The sequence below is a fragment of the Amphiprion ocellaris genome, chromosome 17 (assembly GCF_022539595.1).
Source record: "Amphiprion ocellaris isolate individual 3 ecotype Okinawa chromosome 17, ASM2253959v1, whole genome shotgun sequence".
Classification (NCBI taxonomy): Eukaryota; Metazoa; Chordata; class Actinopteri; family Pomacentridae; genus Amphiprion; species Amphiprion ocellaris.
The window spans coordinates 1,613,545-1,630,764 of record NC_072782.1 but is presented as its reverse complement, the minus strand read 5'-3'; the positions used below and the strand labels follow the sequence as shown (position 1 = coordinate 1,630,764).

General features: G+C 39.4%; 1 protein-coding gene across 1 annotated transcript in view; it reads left to right on the top strand.

The window, feature by feature from the left end:
• LOC111581636 (ephrin type-A receptor 5) overlaps positions 1-6,626 on the top strand; it is a 74,978-nt gene extending 68,352 nt beyond the window's left edge. Inside the window, 2 exon segments of the mRNA XM_023289889.3 lie at positions 436-600; positions 1,161-6,626. Of these exon segments, the coding sequence (XP_023145657.2) occupies positions 436-600; positions 1,161-1,272 (277 nt within the window). The 3' untranslated portion in view covers positions 1,273-6,626.
• The last annotated feature ends 10,594 nt before the right edge of the window (positions 6,627-17,220 follow it).

Sequence of the window (17,220 nt, the reverse complement as noted above, 5' to 3'; positions counted from 1 at the left end):
TATGTTGGATCTTTTGTTGACTTCTCTGTTTCCTACTGAGACACACATTCAGAGGAAAACACTTAATAAATCAGCAGCGTATCTAACAGCCCTGCCATACGACATTCGTGTAGATTAAAGGGAAGCAGCACCACACTCCTGTTCTAGCTGTAGTGTGGAGAATATTGCTAACTAGCATGAACATTTGTGTTTGATAGCAGGGAGAGCTCTATTTGTTAGTACGAGGAGTGAGCTGAATGCCAACGAGTGTGGAGAGGACAGTGTTTGTAGCTTTGCGTGATGGTGCATAACTAGCATGAGCAAGTCTCACTGGTAGCTGTGAGGACTGCTGAGTTCAGCTGTGGGCTTTAAGATGCCTAAACATTTATGATAATCTGCATCCCAACAGTCAGTGGCAGTCCTTCAGAGAATAATGCGTCTTTCACTGTGTCTCAGGGTTTCCAACCTGTTAGTGGAGCATGCCAGCGTAGAAGGGGACAGCCACACTCGGAGCCAGACCGTAGGAGAGTGGCTCGACTCCATCAAGATGGGCCGCTACACTGAACTCTTCATGGAGGGAGGTTACTCTTCACTGGAAACAGTGGCTCAGATGACGTCAGAGTAAGACTACGTATGCACATGCAAACATACATGAGTACTAGGAAATCTGTTCCTGCTGCTAGATTTCATTCCCCTGATTTTCAGATATTTGCATCTCAGATTTCTGCTTCCACTGCAGTCCAATAACACCGTGTTTTACTAAAAGAAGCAATTAAGTGTTGTGAAGGTCAAAGGAAAATGAGACTGCAGGATCTATTACAAGCCTGTGAAAGCGCTCCATAAAGCTGCCGTCCTGTGAGCTTCTATAAAGACAGATATAGCAACAGAAAATTGGTATGACATTTATGCATAACTCTGAGACCGTCCAGAAGCTACCATAACATGTTGTAACAGCTTTTTAATTGCTTTAGTCAGGCTATATGTAAGAGCTGAGCCCTTTGACTAGATTATATTTTGCAAGAAAACTGTGCTCTTAACATCAACGCAAAACTGGCACTGAAAAGTTAGTTAACTAAGTAAACAAGAAAATCACATTTTGTTTTTTTAATCTCTTTCATTACACATTTCCTTGTTTGTTGGCAGAATGCCTTAAAAATAGCGGCCTGTTGTCTGTTTTTCAGGGATTTGCGAAGAGTAGGAGTGAACTTGGCTGGACATCAGAAAAAAATTATCACTAGTATTCAGGAGATGAGAGTCCATATGAACAACACTAACTCTACTGTAAACATCTGATGCTTATGTACAGGCACACACACACACACACACACAGACACGCATCCACACATGCACACACACGATATATGGACCTAGTATGTAATCAAAAGACTCGGTTGGACCTAGAGCGGCTTAGCACTTTCTGCGGACAAGGAAACCCAGTGTTCTATGGATCTAAGCTGGAGGATCTGCATTTCGGTGGTTCTTGTGTGTGGAGTTTGCTTGTGGTGTCAGTTGGGATATTTGACATTGCAGCGCTGAAACCAAACTGAAGCGGACTGAGTGGTGCCACGTGGAAGGATGGTGTCGACGGTGAGCTGAAAAACTGAACTTTAAGTGATGCTTTTCGTTCTTATTATTCCAGTTGTGTGCATTTTTGGGGGGGGATTCTTACATTCTTTGCACTGTTTGGATTCTGCCAGATCAAAAACATGAAACATAGAACCACGGATCTGGCCCTGAGAGTCAACCATCACTTTTTTGACTGAACTTTTTCCAACCTGCCTCAGGTGAGCTGAGCCCAGTGGATCTGAACAGGCTTGTTCTCTAGAAGTACAGTTCCATCAGGAGTCGTTGAACAGAACACCATTCTCAGGCAGGGTAAACACATAATGGACCAAGAGTAATCATTACTCAGCCTTTGCCATGTCCATGTGCTTGGGTTTTTGTTTTCCTGTCTCTGGCAGGTCTTCATGCCACAAATCTGCAGCTACAATCCAGGTCACAGAAGTTTCAGATTCATGTTCATTTACTTTATTATCTTACAAAGCAATGCTGGACAGTAGTCATAATACATCCTTCATTGTTTAAAGATGCTGAATTTTACAATTGGGTCTCATTGAACCTACAAAAGAAAAGCAAAAACAAAAAAATGGTGTCAAGATACAAAGCTTTAGGCATTAAGATGCTCCCTAAGGCTGTCCTTCTGGCTGAATGTATACACTGATAGAATGTGAATACACAACCATTCTGGTCCTTAAAACCAGCCTCTGAATGAAGCCACAGATTGTACAACAGATTCAGCTGGCTTTCTATCAGGTCTGCTCTGAAAATCTGTAAGAATCTCCACTAAGATCTTTATGGTTTCCTACAGAAGTCAGTCAACTCCAAACTATGCAGATTCTAATTGAAAATCACTTTATTAACGGGACACTTCACGCACTCAGACTGCAGAGAAGCTTTGTGCAGGTTATAGCGACCAGCATCACACATTCAGATCACCTGCTTCACTTCACAGTCTAGTAGATCTGTTTACTGGAACCTTCATACGTGTTTCAGCCACATTCTCATGAACGTTCATGTGCGTTCGGCATTGGACATTCGAATTAAAAGCGCATTTTCCAGTGAAAATGTCACGTCAGAGGTGCCTCCAGTGGGATTCAACTGGAACAATCAATCCAATGGAGATTCCATTTAGGGGAAATTCATGGAATGTTCAATCAAGCTTCATGGGATGTTTTGCTCGTTTATTAATGGAACTGCCACTCACATTCTCATGGAATGGATCCCCCGGATTCTAACGGGACTGTTTACCGGTATTCCTATGGAACCTTCACTCAGATTCTAATGGAACCCTCTGCAAGGATTCCAACGCAGCCTTCAGTCAAGAGTGCACTCAGATCGTCATCGAGCCTTCACTTAGAACCAACAACCTTCAGGTACCCGCAGAAAAACCCTCAGCAATGAGTTCAGCTTCACCACGCTGCAGCGTCTCTCACACACATGTCTGCCACACCACTAAAAACCTCAATCTAACAGGACTGCTGAAAACAAGGAGGCAATATACAACTTGATAATCATTTATTTATTTATAATTGTTTGAAAAAAAAAATAGCAAAAATTCTGTGGACAGTTTGTGTTTTATCATGATACTCTTTCTTGGACTACTGAGCAGCTCTGCCTACATGTCTTTCATGTATATAATGTATTATATATTTAAAGCAGGGAGCATTGTTCTTCTGTCTGCCATCATATGGACTAATTGGTATTGATCAAGCATCTCAGAGTAGTACACATTAGTAAATAGTGACAAATATTCTAAATCTGTGTTTTTCGCTGTCAGGTGGGGGCAACCAGCACATCTGCCCCCATAGAAAGGTCCCACAGAGGGTATGCAGAAAGAGCAAATATTCATCTTATGTTGTTGGTGATTGTGTTTCATTTCAAGTTTTTGGTGCAAGACCTAGAAATATTTTTAATGGCCCTAAAGAGACGGCGAGAAATTGTCTCTAGAAGTATGTGAGAAGTTTGCACAGGGACTGATGTATGGACTTCTGGTGTGTTTTAAAGGTATACAATGATGTCAATGATTGCTTTACTTCTCCTTGGTATGTTATACGTCGCTACTCAGTGCTTTTTTGCTGAAACTTGACCCATTGCACCGCTGTGTTTCACCTGAGCAGAAAGTTCTCACACTGTATCTAATCCTCTTTGCAGAAGACATGCTAGTATTTTTCTTGGTTCATGTACTGCTAGTGCTGGGGCATGAAGGTGGAAATGAGATTGTGAAGATTTTTTTTTTTTTTTTTTAAAGAGGTGGTATCACCTGACTGTATGAAAAGAGTAGAAAAGCACACAAGAAGAATGTAAGGTTCTAAAGAGGTTTTTTCACTATTTTAAAGAACATGTTTCGCTCTTAAACACTCAGACCCTCCTTGGAGTTCAAAAGTGAAAGGTGGTAGGAATTTCACTCGTGGTATTTCAGGTTTTCCACCTGCTGTCAGCCATTCCTGACTGGTTTCATGAAATAATGTAAGTGGGGATTAATCACAGTTGATATTGTACATGGGTATGAGTTTCTAAGAGTGGAAATGTTCTACCAGAGTGAAAGATAAATGTCTGCACAGCCTCTTTAGTCTACTTTTATCACTCTGGAGCTGTGGCTCTAGCTTGTACATTAATATACTACATAGTAATTATAATTATGGGGGAAAGTAGCCATTTAGCAACTTTAGATCTGTGGTTTTATACCTTTTTATTTCAAACCACAGGGTATTTTTTTAATAAAGCATTTTTATCTTCAAAAATGCAACCAACTTTTTGGCAGTAAAGTAAAAATACATATGTAGACTATTGTGGCTATGCAGATATTTCAAATAGCAGGGGGATGCATCTGTAATATGATGCATAATATAAGGCATGTACAGAGAAAGTAGTCACATTGGGTGCTTTAATTTTACCACCCAGCAACTTTCCAATTGAAGTTTCCTCAGTCACACGAATACTCCGAACATTTGATGAAGTTTCACAGTGTTTCTGATCCTTATTGGCTTTTTACAACCACACTTTTTCAGCTTAATTTTACAAACCAATGTCTGGGGCATGAACAATAGGTGACTAGTACACCCTTATAAGTGCCTCTCATGTTTTGAGCACCGTTATCTCCTCCCCTGCCAAAATGCCCCAACCGTGCCCCCCAACTTTCTGTATATTTCCTTCTTGCCAACAATGTCTACAGGCAATAAGAAGAATGTCGGACAATGTGTATGTTGGAACTAATTTAATTTGCACTTTATGAGAAATCTGTTGCCCTTTTGTTTGACTAAAATGTCTCCAGGTGATTGACTTTTTAGTGTCAAAGTTTTTTCTTAATTATTTACTTGATAATTACTGTGTTCCCAGATGCTGATTATATCACTTCATATTCCCAATGCTTCCCATGATGTAGAATTTGACTATTAAGCACAAAGCATTGGTGATATTTTTAAAACGAATCAAAGTTATATGAGCATCACTGATGTAGAGCACCAGTTTTCTTGTGTATGGCACAATGATACACCTACAGAACGTATGCACAAGGTTCGACAGGCATCTTTTAGGACGGACGGCGAGTGAATGATGTAACTTTTTTATTTAACAAGAGATCAATAGCACTAGCCCTTGATGTCAACAGACTTCAGTCAGACGGAGTGTTTGTGGCATTTTACCATTACCACTGTTAAGTACAAAAGTGTGAAAACAGGTATTGATTTGTTGCCATTGCAAACGACAATAAATATACAGTTCGGCTGATAGGTGTTAACTGTGCAACAATAATCTTCATTAACTCAGATGATTTATTCTCAGCACTTTTGCAACGACATGATGTTATCTGGAGTCTTATTTAACAGGAAGCTCTGACTGTCAGCTGGAACTCCATCAGACATACAGTGTTTGTGCATGAGCCAAATTTGTGGTGTCAAATTAAGTTGCATTTGGTGTAACATCTGAATCAACCCCATTTGTTGTTTGGAATGGAGTTTCAGAGGAGGTAATCTAATCTATACACATCAATATAAATGGAAATTTCCATAAGAGGTTCTTGTATTCATGCACACTCGGGTTTGATGGAATTGGTTCCATAATAAAAGCACCGCATAAACCGTTAGATACCAGGTTTGATTGAACTCTAGCAAATGTACAAAAGCAATACCTGATATTATTAGCAAAAATCATATTTGCATACTCGGATGTATGGGAATATAACAACAATAAAAGGTTGCACTAACATCTGAATGGATTGAAGACGTGAACATTCTGAAAATACAGGTTTGGGTGTCTGAAAACCTCATAAATAAATAAGTGGGTGGGGTTGTATCGGGGGCAAGAGTTTTGGTAGTAAAAGTCCTAACATTGTCCATTTACTACCAGTACTATTACTCTTTTTTGACTAGCTGCTTCAGCATTTCCAGTCCATAAATGGAGTGAAATTTCTTTCAGTTCATCAGCTCAGACAAGGAGCAACTGTGCAAATAAAGTCCTAGACAAATGTACAACTCATTTCTGGTTGCAGGCATCTTCATCATAGCAGCAGCTAATGAAGCTTGTAGGTATTGTAGAATTTTGTGCCATATGATAAATGACATTGTGGGGAGGAAGCTGTTTCATAAAAGCTACTGTGGGTTAAAGCATATTGAAGAGTTCTCTGACTCTCAAGTGTTTGTTGAGTAATACTGAGACTTTTTTGTTAAAAGTAAAAATGCAAATTTGCAGTGGGAAAAACACTTCTCTTAGCGATGGCCCCACCCACTTCACAACTGTATAGTTAACTTCTCAGGAAGTGGAAAATAGGTACATTCATTGGGTTGTCACACATCTGGTCTGAGGGGGAAAAAAAGTGCAGCTTTTTACTCAAAGTGTTATCTTATAAAACAGGTGTGCGATTATTCGGATTTCCCCAGGTCGAAGACGATAAGCGACATTATCAGAAAGTCACGCATAAGGTTTTGAATAACTGTTTTGTGATTCATTGAAAGCACAGTAAAAATACTTAGCTATTGATGTGCTATTGGTTTGTCTTTGAGACTGTCATGTATTCTGTTTGTGTTGATGTTTTTGTAGTGTGTTTTCAAATTCTATATTTTTGCAATAAAACTTGTAGAAAAAAAAATCAAGTCTTGATGCAGATGTCATTGTCTGGTAACCAAACTGCCACAACACACTCAGGTGGGGGTTTAATCAATGATTGCTTCTTTTTTGAAGACTTACATGGACCTAAGTAAAATTCTGTGTTCTCATATTCTGTCTATTCAATAAACAGGTTGTCTGTACATGATAAAGCCATTTTTAGCCATGCTAATGGTGTAGCTCAAGAGATGTTGGGTTGTTAGTCAGAAACATCTCAGCAACTATTAGATGGACTTCCATTATGTTGCATACTTACTGACTTGTTCGATCCATTACTTTCCATTTCGCACCACCAGAAGGTCATTTTTTTTTTTTAATTTATGAACAAGTTGCTTCAAACCACCAACATTCATACCCTCTGCAACAGTACTTTGCTTGACAAGATACACATTTGCATGTTAGCAAGTTATGTTGGCATCAGCATTTAAAGGTCCTATGTGCTGAAAATCCTTTTTAAGAGTTTTTTGTGGTTGTTGTAAACTATAAAATATGAAGACGTTTACTTCTGCCCTCTCAGCCACAGATTATTTGCTTTCAGAGCCGTTGAAATACTTTCAAATTCTAAATTTCAACCCTGGAGTGTTACCGGAGGACACCATACTTTTTTACTTTTGTGACATTTTTCAAATTCAAGGTCAATTAAGTTACTATATATGGTTCCTCACTCGTTGATTAAAAAAAAAACATTTAAAGAAATGTAAATATCATCACTTAACAGAACTACTCAACTGTAAAATGTGTGTTTCGTCAGCTAACCGTGGTCAGTTTGGACGTTTCAACTGCAAATATGGAATAGGACCGAGACGTAAGTCCGTCTTTTTCCAACTTCGGAGAAAAGAAAAAGTTTGATGTGTTCCAGGCCTCTGCTGATTGGTCTAAATGCCACGATGTAGTGTGATGTAACATAGAGTGATCTTCACTGATTGGCTGGGTGGAAACCACATGATTCTCCACCTCACTGAGAGGTGGAGCAACGCCATATTTAATGTGTGTGGAAGTTACCAAATATGATCACTTGCCTGATGAAGGGTTAAAAGACGCCTAAAACCCGTCATTTAAGCATCTTTGCAGTATTTTAAGCTGAACATTTGAAAAAACACATTGTGGGAACATGGAAGACTTTGATTAATTTGCTCAAAAGGAGCACAATATGACACCTTTAGGTCAAAGTGGTATGTGTTATACCTGGGGGGGATCCTCAGTGATAAAGCCATGCAGTGGGGCAGGGGTGTCCAACATGCGGCCCACGGGCCAAAAGTGGTCCTCCAGAGGGTCCAATCCAGCCCTCAAAGTGTAAAAATTACAGAGAAGACATTAACTGCAGATTGTAAATTAGTAAAACTATAAATTTAAAATCATTTCTAGACCATGACAAGTTGTTTTGATCATAAACTAAAATACTAGATTGTTCATGGTTCTTTTGTCATTTTGTGTCTCCTTTTTATAATATTTTGTCTTGGTTTTGTTGTTTTTTGTCTTAATAAACTGAGGGATAATGTTGCTGAAATTGAATTTATGTTTCTTAAGAGAATTTTAGTTTGTTCATGATGTTTTGCAGAAAGATAATTCCTTAAATGTGAAAATTTTGCATTGAAAGAAAGGAAAAATTTGGAATTGTGGTTATTTATAGGTTATTATGCCCTGATTTTCTTTCAGTATTGAACATGAACTAAGATGGGTTTGACACCCCTGCACTGGGGAATAGTGGAACTACTATATGTTACCTGGGAACCAACAAATCCTGAATTAAAAAATTAAATCTTTAGTCTGCAAAGTGCTATTTATTTATTATTATTATTATTATTATTATTATTATTATTATTATTATTATTATTATTATTATTATTATTATTATTATTATTATTATTATTATTATTATGAAATACAGCAACTCTCATAGTAATTCTTGTCTAAGATGTGTGTGTCTTATAATGACAACCTGACAAACAGCAGTAGAAATAATCTTATGTATTGTTTCCTCACAGTGAGGCTTCACACAGTAATTGCAGTCTGTTTTTTTTTTTTTTCAATAAAAGGCCTGAAACATGCAGAGATTGTAGATTGTGCAGATTTCTCTATTGTGTTCATAGCACTGATTATACTAATAACCGCTACAGATGCCCTGTTTACTCTTTCATTTATTCACACTGGCAGGTTGTGATTTGGAGCAATTCACAAATAAACAGTTAACTTCCTAATTTCAGCAGTGAGGGATGGAACATATTAGTTTACCACAATTAAAAAGCAATCAGTAAATAAATGCTTTATAGCTGCACCTGTGAGCATTGTAGCTTCTTAATTTTATTGCTGGTTATACTGGTCAGTTAATAGACTAAATTACGGCCTTATTGTTAGGATTTTTTATCTGTTTTTTTGCCTGTTTGTATCTCTTGTTGGTTTTTATATAATAAGCTACTTTGGATAGACAGTGTAATTGCTCAAAGATGTTTCCCAGCAATCTAATTAGGCATGGTTTATTGGTTGAGATGCCAACTGTCAGGGTAACGAGGGAGCTGGTTACCAGTTTCTCTCTTTGTCTAGGTGGAGACTGTGTGGGGGAGGTAGAGGCAGATGGAAGAACGAATACAAAGACAGTTTTTGATCAAGGGAGAAAATCCACTACTGCCTAAGTAAAGATAGTAATCCCAAATCACACTTCCTATCTTTGTGCAGAGCTATTTGGTGAAACTGGCTGCCGGTTGTGTGTCGTGGCTGACAGCAGAATCCAGTGAAAATACAGTTCATCTGCAGGTTAGAGCCGTAATGAGCTGCGAGGTTCTGTAAAATGTATGATGTTTTAAAACCTGATGATGCAAGTGCTGGTAATGATGCGTCTGTCAGATGCGGTGGAATTAGCTGCTGATGTCAGCAGCTTGTGTTGTTGTGTGATCGCTCCCTCATACAAAACAGCCAATAAGGTGGAAGCTCTGCCAATAATTAGCATAATGCCTCCTGTACACCAGTATGTCTGGGTTTGTGAGAATATCCTTAAAAAGCTACATGTAAAGGCACTTCACATCGTTCAGAACATTTCTATCTTAATTCCTCTCTGATTTTACAATAAAAACTAAATTGCTTAACCTCTTTTACGTAAAACTCCATCCTGAACTATTTATGATTTTGGTGATAACCTTGAGTAAAGCGTGAAGGTGACGCTCTGTTCTTAGAGTGCTACAGTAGTTTATATGTAAATATTAGCAATAAATCGTCGCGTATGTGTAGAAGTGTGCGTTCCGTGGAATCAAACCTGGCCGATCTCTGGGGGAATCCACTGCCTGCAAGGCTCAAGGTGATTATTACACTCACACACAGCCAGAGTATGAAGGTGAAATTAGCCATCACACCATCAGCATGGCTATTACCAAAACCTCTGTATCAGCGGCTTGGAGAAAAGAGCTGCAGGGTGTGTGTGTGTGTGTGTGTGTGTGTGTGTGTGTGTGTGTGTGTGTGTGTGTGTGTGTGTGTGTGTGTGTGTGTGTGTGTGTGTGTGTGTGTGTGTGTGTGTGTGTGTGTGTGTGTGTGTGTGTGTGTGTGTGTGTGTGTGTGTGTGTGTGTGTGTGTGTGTCTGTGTCTGTATTGGGATTGCACTGGGGCCATATTCCCACTGCTGCTGACTGGGATTGTTCCTGGATGGATGGATGGATGGAGGGGTTTCTAGCTTTGGGCTAGTCCGGCTGCCTCGGTGTCCGTCTGCATGTCTTCACATATCTTCTGTCTGTCCATCTGCCTCTCTTTGTGTTGACCTGCTCGGTCTGCTGGGCGACTACATGGATGAAAACCTTCCATATCTGCATGAAAATTTGATTTGTGACTCCATCTTTACGTTTTTAATCCCAGTCTGTCAAAACGAAAAATAAAAAAGTGAATGCAAACTGTTAAGCTGTCTGTTCGACTATCAGCATGTCGATCTAAAAGTCAGGTATCCCAGGGCACAATGAAGTAATTTTCTCCTGAAGAGGTGTCAGTGGTCGAGGCGTCCCGAGGGTCATTTGAAAATCATTGCAGAGATGCCTCTTTAATCATTATGAATGACCTTCAGCAGAACCTTAGCTGTCAGTTTAGGTGTGATTGTGTGGATGTCTGTGAGAACGAAGGCATGTCTGTGGGTGTGTTCATGCATTTCTCTGCCTTACATTTTTTCTGGATGTGGGTTTACTGTTTCTGTGTTGGATGTTTCACATTTGTGTGCTGATCGTTACATTTTGTGCACTTTGTTTTGGTAGGAGGTTGTGTTATTTTGAAGCAGAATCTGTGTTGCTTTTTTAAAATACTGACGTTAAATTACAAGGAGAAGCTGTGGAGTTACACTTTCATTGCTTTTTCCAATTTAAATAGCAACAACTTAATCATGCATCTATTAATCTATAACAGGGGTGTCGAACATGCGGCCCGCGGGCCAAAAGCAGTCCTCCAGATGGTCCAATCCGGCCCTCAAAGTGTAAAAATTACAGAGAAGACATTAACTGCAGATTGTAAATTAGTAAAACTATAAATTTAACATCATTTCCATGACAAGTTGTTTTGATCATAAACCAAAATACACTATATTGCCAAAAGTATTGGCTCACCCATCCAAATAATCAGAATCAGGTGTTCCAATCACTTTCATGGCCACAGGTGTATAAAATCAAGCACCTAGGCTGCAGACTGCTTTTACAAACATTTGTGAAAGAATGAGTCGCTCTCAGGAGCTCAGTGAATTCCAACGTGGAACTGTGATAGGATGCCACCTGTGCAACAAATCCAGTCCTGACATTTCCTCACTCCTAAATATTCCACAGTCAACTGTCAGCTGTATTATAAGAAAGTGGAAGTGTGTGGGAACGACAGCAACTCAGCCACCAAGTGGTAGGACACGTAAACTGATGGATGCTGAGGAGCATAGTGCCAAGAGGTGGCCAACTTTCTGCAGAGTCAATCGCTACAGACCTTCAAACTTCATGTGGCCTTCAGATTAGCTCCAGAACAGTGCTTCAGCAGAGAGCTTCATGGAATGGGTTTCCATGGCCCAGCAGCTGCATCCAAGCCATACATCACCAAGTGCAATGCAAAGCGTGGGATGCAGTGGTGTAAAGCAGCCACCACTGGACTCTAGAGCAGTGGAGACGCCTTCTCTGGAGTGACCAATCATGCTTCTCCATCTGGCAATCTGATGGACCAGTCTGGGTTTGGTGGTTGCCAGGAGAACCATACTTGTGGGACTGCATTGTGCCAAGTGTAAAGTTTGGTGGAGGGGGGATTATGGTGTGGGCTTGCTTTTCAGGAGCTGGGCTTGGACCCTTAGTTCCAGTGAAAGGAACTCTGAATGCTTCAGCATACCAAGACATTTTGGACAATTCCATGCTCCAACTTTGTGGGAACAGTTTGGAGCTGGTCCTTCCTCTTCCAACATGACTGTGCACCAGTGCACAAAGCAAGGTCCATAAAGACATGGATGACAGAGTCTGGTGTGGATGAACTTGACTGGCCTGCACAGAGTCCTGACCTCAACCCCATAGAACACCTTTGGGATGAATTAGAGCAGAGACTGAGAGCCAGACCTTCTGGTCCAACATCAGTGTGTGACCTCACAAATGTGCTTCTGGAAGAATGGTCAAAAATTCCCATAAACACACTCCTAAACCTTGTGGACAGCCTTCCCAGAAGAGTTGAAGCTGTTCTAGCTGCAAAGGGTGGATCAACGTCATATTGAACCCTGTGGATTAGGAATAGGATGTCACTTATGTTCATATGCCAGTCAAAGCAGGTGAGCCAATACTTTTGGCAATATAGTGTACTAGATTGCTCATTGTTCTTTTGTCATTTTGTGTCTCATTTTTGTAATATTTTGTCTCGTGTTTTTGTCGTTTTGTTTTGCTTTATTCATTGTGTTATGTATCATTTTTGTCGTTTTGTGTTTTTTTGTCTCGCTTGTGTCATTTGTCTAATTTATTTTGTCCCTTTTTTGTTTTGTTTCATGTCACTTGCCTCATTTTTGTCATTTTTGTCTCATTTTTGCAGTATTTTGTCTTGTTTTTACAGTTTTTTGTCTTTTTTTTCTGACTTTTGTCATTTTGATCATAAAGTAAAGTACTGTATCATTCAGTTCCAGATATCTGTGACTAAATGTTGTGTTCATTTGTAGACACTGTGATCTGGAAGTTGTAATGTGGAAATGATAAACTGCGAAATAATGTTGAAATTTCACTTATTTTTCTTTAAAAAATTCTGGTTGCTCATGATGTTTTGTAAAAATATAATTCCTTCAATGTGAACATTTTCAAAATGTACTTTTTTGCACTAGAACAAAGGAATAATGTGTAGTTGTGGTTTTTTACAGGTTCTTATGCTGTGATTTTACTGGTCCTGTCCACTGGAGATCAAACTGGGCTGAACGTGGAACCTGAACTAAGATGAGTTTAACACCGCTGCTCTAGAGTATCATTTTCACATCTTAAAATCTGTAGTGCTTGCCTCTAAAATGCTACTTTATTTGCACCTGTTAATGGAGTTCTGTGTAAATTTTCTTTTCACAAACAAGTAAGAATATTTAGATATTACTTCAAAAGTGGAATCCCAGCAGTGTTTATTCAGTATTCACACAGGAAGTATATTATCTGCTGAATGAAAGCAGTGTCTCTGGAGTGTCTAACCACCTGTCAGTATTACAAAGAGTTCCACTACGGGCAAGTGTAAGAAGATGATATTATCACTGATATAAATCAGAATTCCCACTTATTTCCCCGCTCTTCTCCTGGAATCGTGCTTTTTCTTACATCCAATTCCGGCCGTTCCAGCTGTCAGAATGTAATTTTTAAAATCACTTTTGCAGCAGATGCGAGCCCAAGGTGCATATGGACAGATAAAGCGTCTCTCCTCCGTGTAGCAGCCACCCTCAGCACCCATTAAACCGTTACTGGAGGTCTGACCCGGACCAAATAAGCTGCTGGTAAATAGCCTTATCCATCCTGCTACTGATCCGAGGAGGCTGCCATGAGAGGGCTGTGTGATGTCAAGTGGCTGGCAAGGACACACGTTTTAGACACACACACACACACACACACACACACACACACACACACACACACACACACACACACACACACACTTCGCCTGGCAGGTCTTTGTGTAGCACTGGAGATAATTCAACACACACACTGGTCTCTCTCTCACACACACGCTCTCACTCTCTCGCCCACAATATCCTTCATACAAAGGCAGCCAGGGGGACGTATTTGTCACTCGCCCAGATGTTTTTCCAAGGTCCTTTATTCAAAGCAGTCAATCATATGAGCGGAAGCGTCCCTAATGTGAAGTCCTTTCGGTTTGTGTGTGTGTGTGTGTGTGTGTGTGTGTGTGTTTGGGTTCGTGCATGCCGAAGGTCAGTCAAGGTGAGATGAAAGTGCGGTTAACCTGAGAGGTAATATATTAATAACAAGTACAATACAACACAGACAGCAGCTATTCCTCTGCTCTAATGAGGTCTGTCACTCCGACACACACAGCTTTAAATTGACTTGGCCGAGCACACACTCTCTTTTTTTTTAATTTCCAAAGTTCATTCATGATTCTCTTGAAAGCACACAAAGGCATTCCTGTAGAAGTGATGAAACTGGACCACAATGATTTAGGGAAATGAATGTTCTGTGATGCAAAGATAGGAAAAATATGTTATTATTAACATTATTATTACAAAAAAGAGCTTCCACCATCTAGAGCAGGGGTGTCCAACATGTGGCCCGATGGCCAAAAGCGGACATTAACTGCAGATTGTAAATTAGTAAAAATATAAATTTAAAATCATTTGTAGACCATGACAAGTTGTTTTGATCATAAAGTAAAATGCTAGATTATTTATTGTCATTTTGTGTCTCATTTTTGTCATATTTTGTCCTGTTTTTGTCGTTTTTTTGTCAGTTGTTATTATGTTTCTATTTTTTGTCGTTTTGTGTTTCCTTTTTGTTTTGCTTGTGTTTTTTGTCTTATTTTTGTCATTTTGTTTCTCGCTTTTGTCATTTTTGTCATTTTTTGTCTCATTTTTGTTGCTTAGCATTTTTCTCATTTTTTGTCTCTTTTGTATTGGTTGTCTAATTTTTTTGCCATTTTGTTTCTTGCTTTTGTCACTTTGTGTCTCGTTTTTGTAATATTTTGTCTGTTTTTGTCTTTTTTTGTCTGACTTTTGTCATTTGTTTCAAGTTTTTGTCATTTTGTGTTTCATTTTTGTTTTGTTTGTGTTTTTTTGTCTTATTTTTGTCATCTTGTGTTTTACTTTATTCATTGTTATGTGCAGCGTTTTTGTCATTTTGCGTTTTTTTGTCTCGCTTTCATTGTTTGTCTATTTTTTGCTCGTTTTGTTTCTCAGTTTTATCATTTTTTTGTCTTGTTTTTGCCACATTGTAACTTTTTTGTCTAATTTTCTCTCTTTTTTGTTTTTTGTTTCGTCTCATTTTTTTGTCATTGTTTCTCGCTTTTGTAATTTTGTGTCTCACTTTTGTGATATTTTGTCTTGTCTTATTGTTTTTTGTCTGAGTTTTGTTGTCTCATATTTTTGTCACTTTGTTTCTCATTTTGTTTTGCAAGTTTACTCTGTTATTTATAGGTTTTTATGTTATGATTTTAATAGTCCGGCCCTCTTGAGATCAGATTGGACTGAATGTTGCCCCTGAACTGAAATGTGTATCAGGAGCACATTAAAAAAGGTGATGTGTGAAGTGTGTCATATGTAACTGTCCTTCTATTACAAGATTTATGCTGTGATTGTCAGGAAAGACATATTTTTATTATTTAAAATTGAGTTTTTACAGCTTCATCATATCATACACTTCAGGTTTCTTGTTCCCAGGATGAAAAAAATCCACATCTCCAAAAACACTACACAGAAAAACTGGTAACTTTATTTAAAATCCACTGAAAACGATGTGCGTTTGAATCTTTAGCAAACCATTTTGGTGTTTACAGATGCTTCATGGTAAAATCAACAGACTTCACCTGCTGAACAAACCAAAGACAAAAACAAACCAGATTCACTCTTTGGTTCAAACATTCCCACAGAGAGCGCTGCATGGCATAATACGATGCGTGAAATGTTCGTGTAAGAGAAGTGCAAGGAAGTAAAAAAAAAAAAAAAAAAAAGCAGCCAAACACCAGAGATAAAGGCAGAAAGGATTGAAGAGCTTCATGTGAAACCTTGCATGATGTGTGCTGCTACACTGGGAGGTTGTTAGCCCTCAACCTCGCTCTATAATGAAGAGGTGCTGCCTGCCCACTGAGCTGTCTCGTCTCATAATTATTTTGACATTACCCGCTGAGAGCTGGAAGGGAATTATCCTCCACAGCGTCTGCTCGCCATACATTGCCCATAATCAGCCTCGCCATGCATGGGTAAAATTGTGCATGTACTGTGCTTCAGTACAGAATGTGCGTATTTGTGTTGGGGATAACGTGTTACAAATGGGTGCTTTTATTTTCAATTTAAATAACAGCATCTGATCAGACTGACAGCTACAGGCGCTATTTTAAAACCCTTAAAGAGATGGATGTGACCGTTTCTGATGCTAAAAGTTAGCCTAGCATGACTTTATTAGGATGTCATGTACAGGTAATGTAACGAGTCGTGTCACTAATCGCTGTAATCTAATATTTCTCTGTAAAATCAGCGTTCCTGCTCTAATCAGCACATTTCCGACCCCTATATGTAAAGGTTAAGGGTGATCCTGATCCCGAGTCACAGCAGACAGTTCGATCAGTTATAGTGGTTGGATAATGGGCAAGTGTGCAGGAAAAAAAGCAACGGCAGTGTTACAGTACGCCCGCCTCGGATGTCATCAGCCTGTTAAATGGCCATTATAATAACGGATCATACATATGAAACAGCAGGGACGTCCTTCACCTTCTAGTAGGCTCAGTAGGCCATTAGTGCTCCATGTAAAGGTGATTTTCCACTGAAAAAGAGGAACAAAAGTCCATTTTTGCAGGTTGTAGGGGTTGGTGGAAGAGTTTGAGTCTCATCTCGTCAGGTTATTATTTTAGTATTATCTTTTGACTTAAGTGGGGCAATGGTTAAGTCTCTGGACTACTGATCCGAAGGTCAGAAGCTCAAACCCTGATGTGGCCACTGTTGGGCCCTTGAGCAAGGCCCTTAACCCTTCATGCTCTAGGGGCGCTGTACCGTGGCTGACCTGTCGCTCTGACCCCCCCCCGAAAATCTGAATTTCCCCTCGCTAAAGAACACCCACTGCTATATTTATCACACATTGCAAAGCTGCATTTTGTACATTTTCAGCGTCTTGACTCCACTATACATTTATTCACACCACCCTAGGAGGTTGCTTTCGTTATTGGGGTTACTTTCTGTTGCTCAGTGATAAGAATGGATGATGACATGCCCTCAGGCCTACAGAAAGGTGGAACAGGTCCCTGCAAGCCCATGTAGACATAAATTACTGGCAATGATAAGCATTTAATGGGCTGATAACATCTAAATTAGGTTTACATTATAATGCAGGATCCTCTGTTTATGAGTGTAAAGAATGCATTCGTTTTATGCATCCAGATGACTGGAGGCTGGAGGCTCCATTAAAGATGTTTTGTCTCTTCAGAATC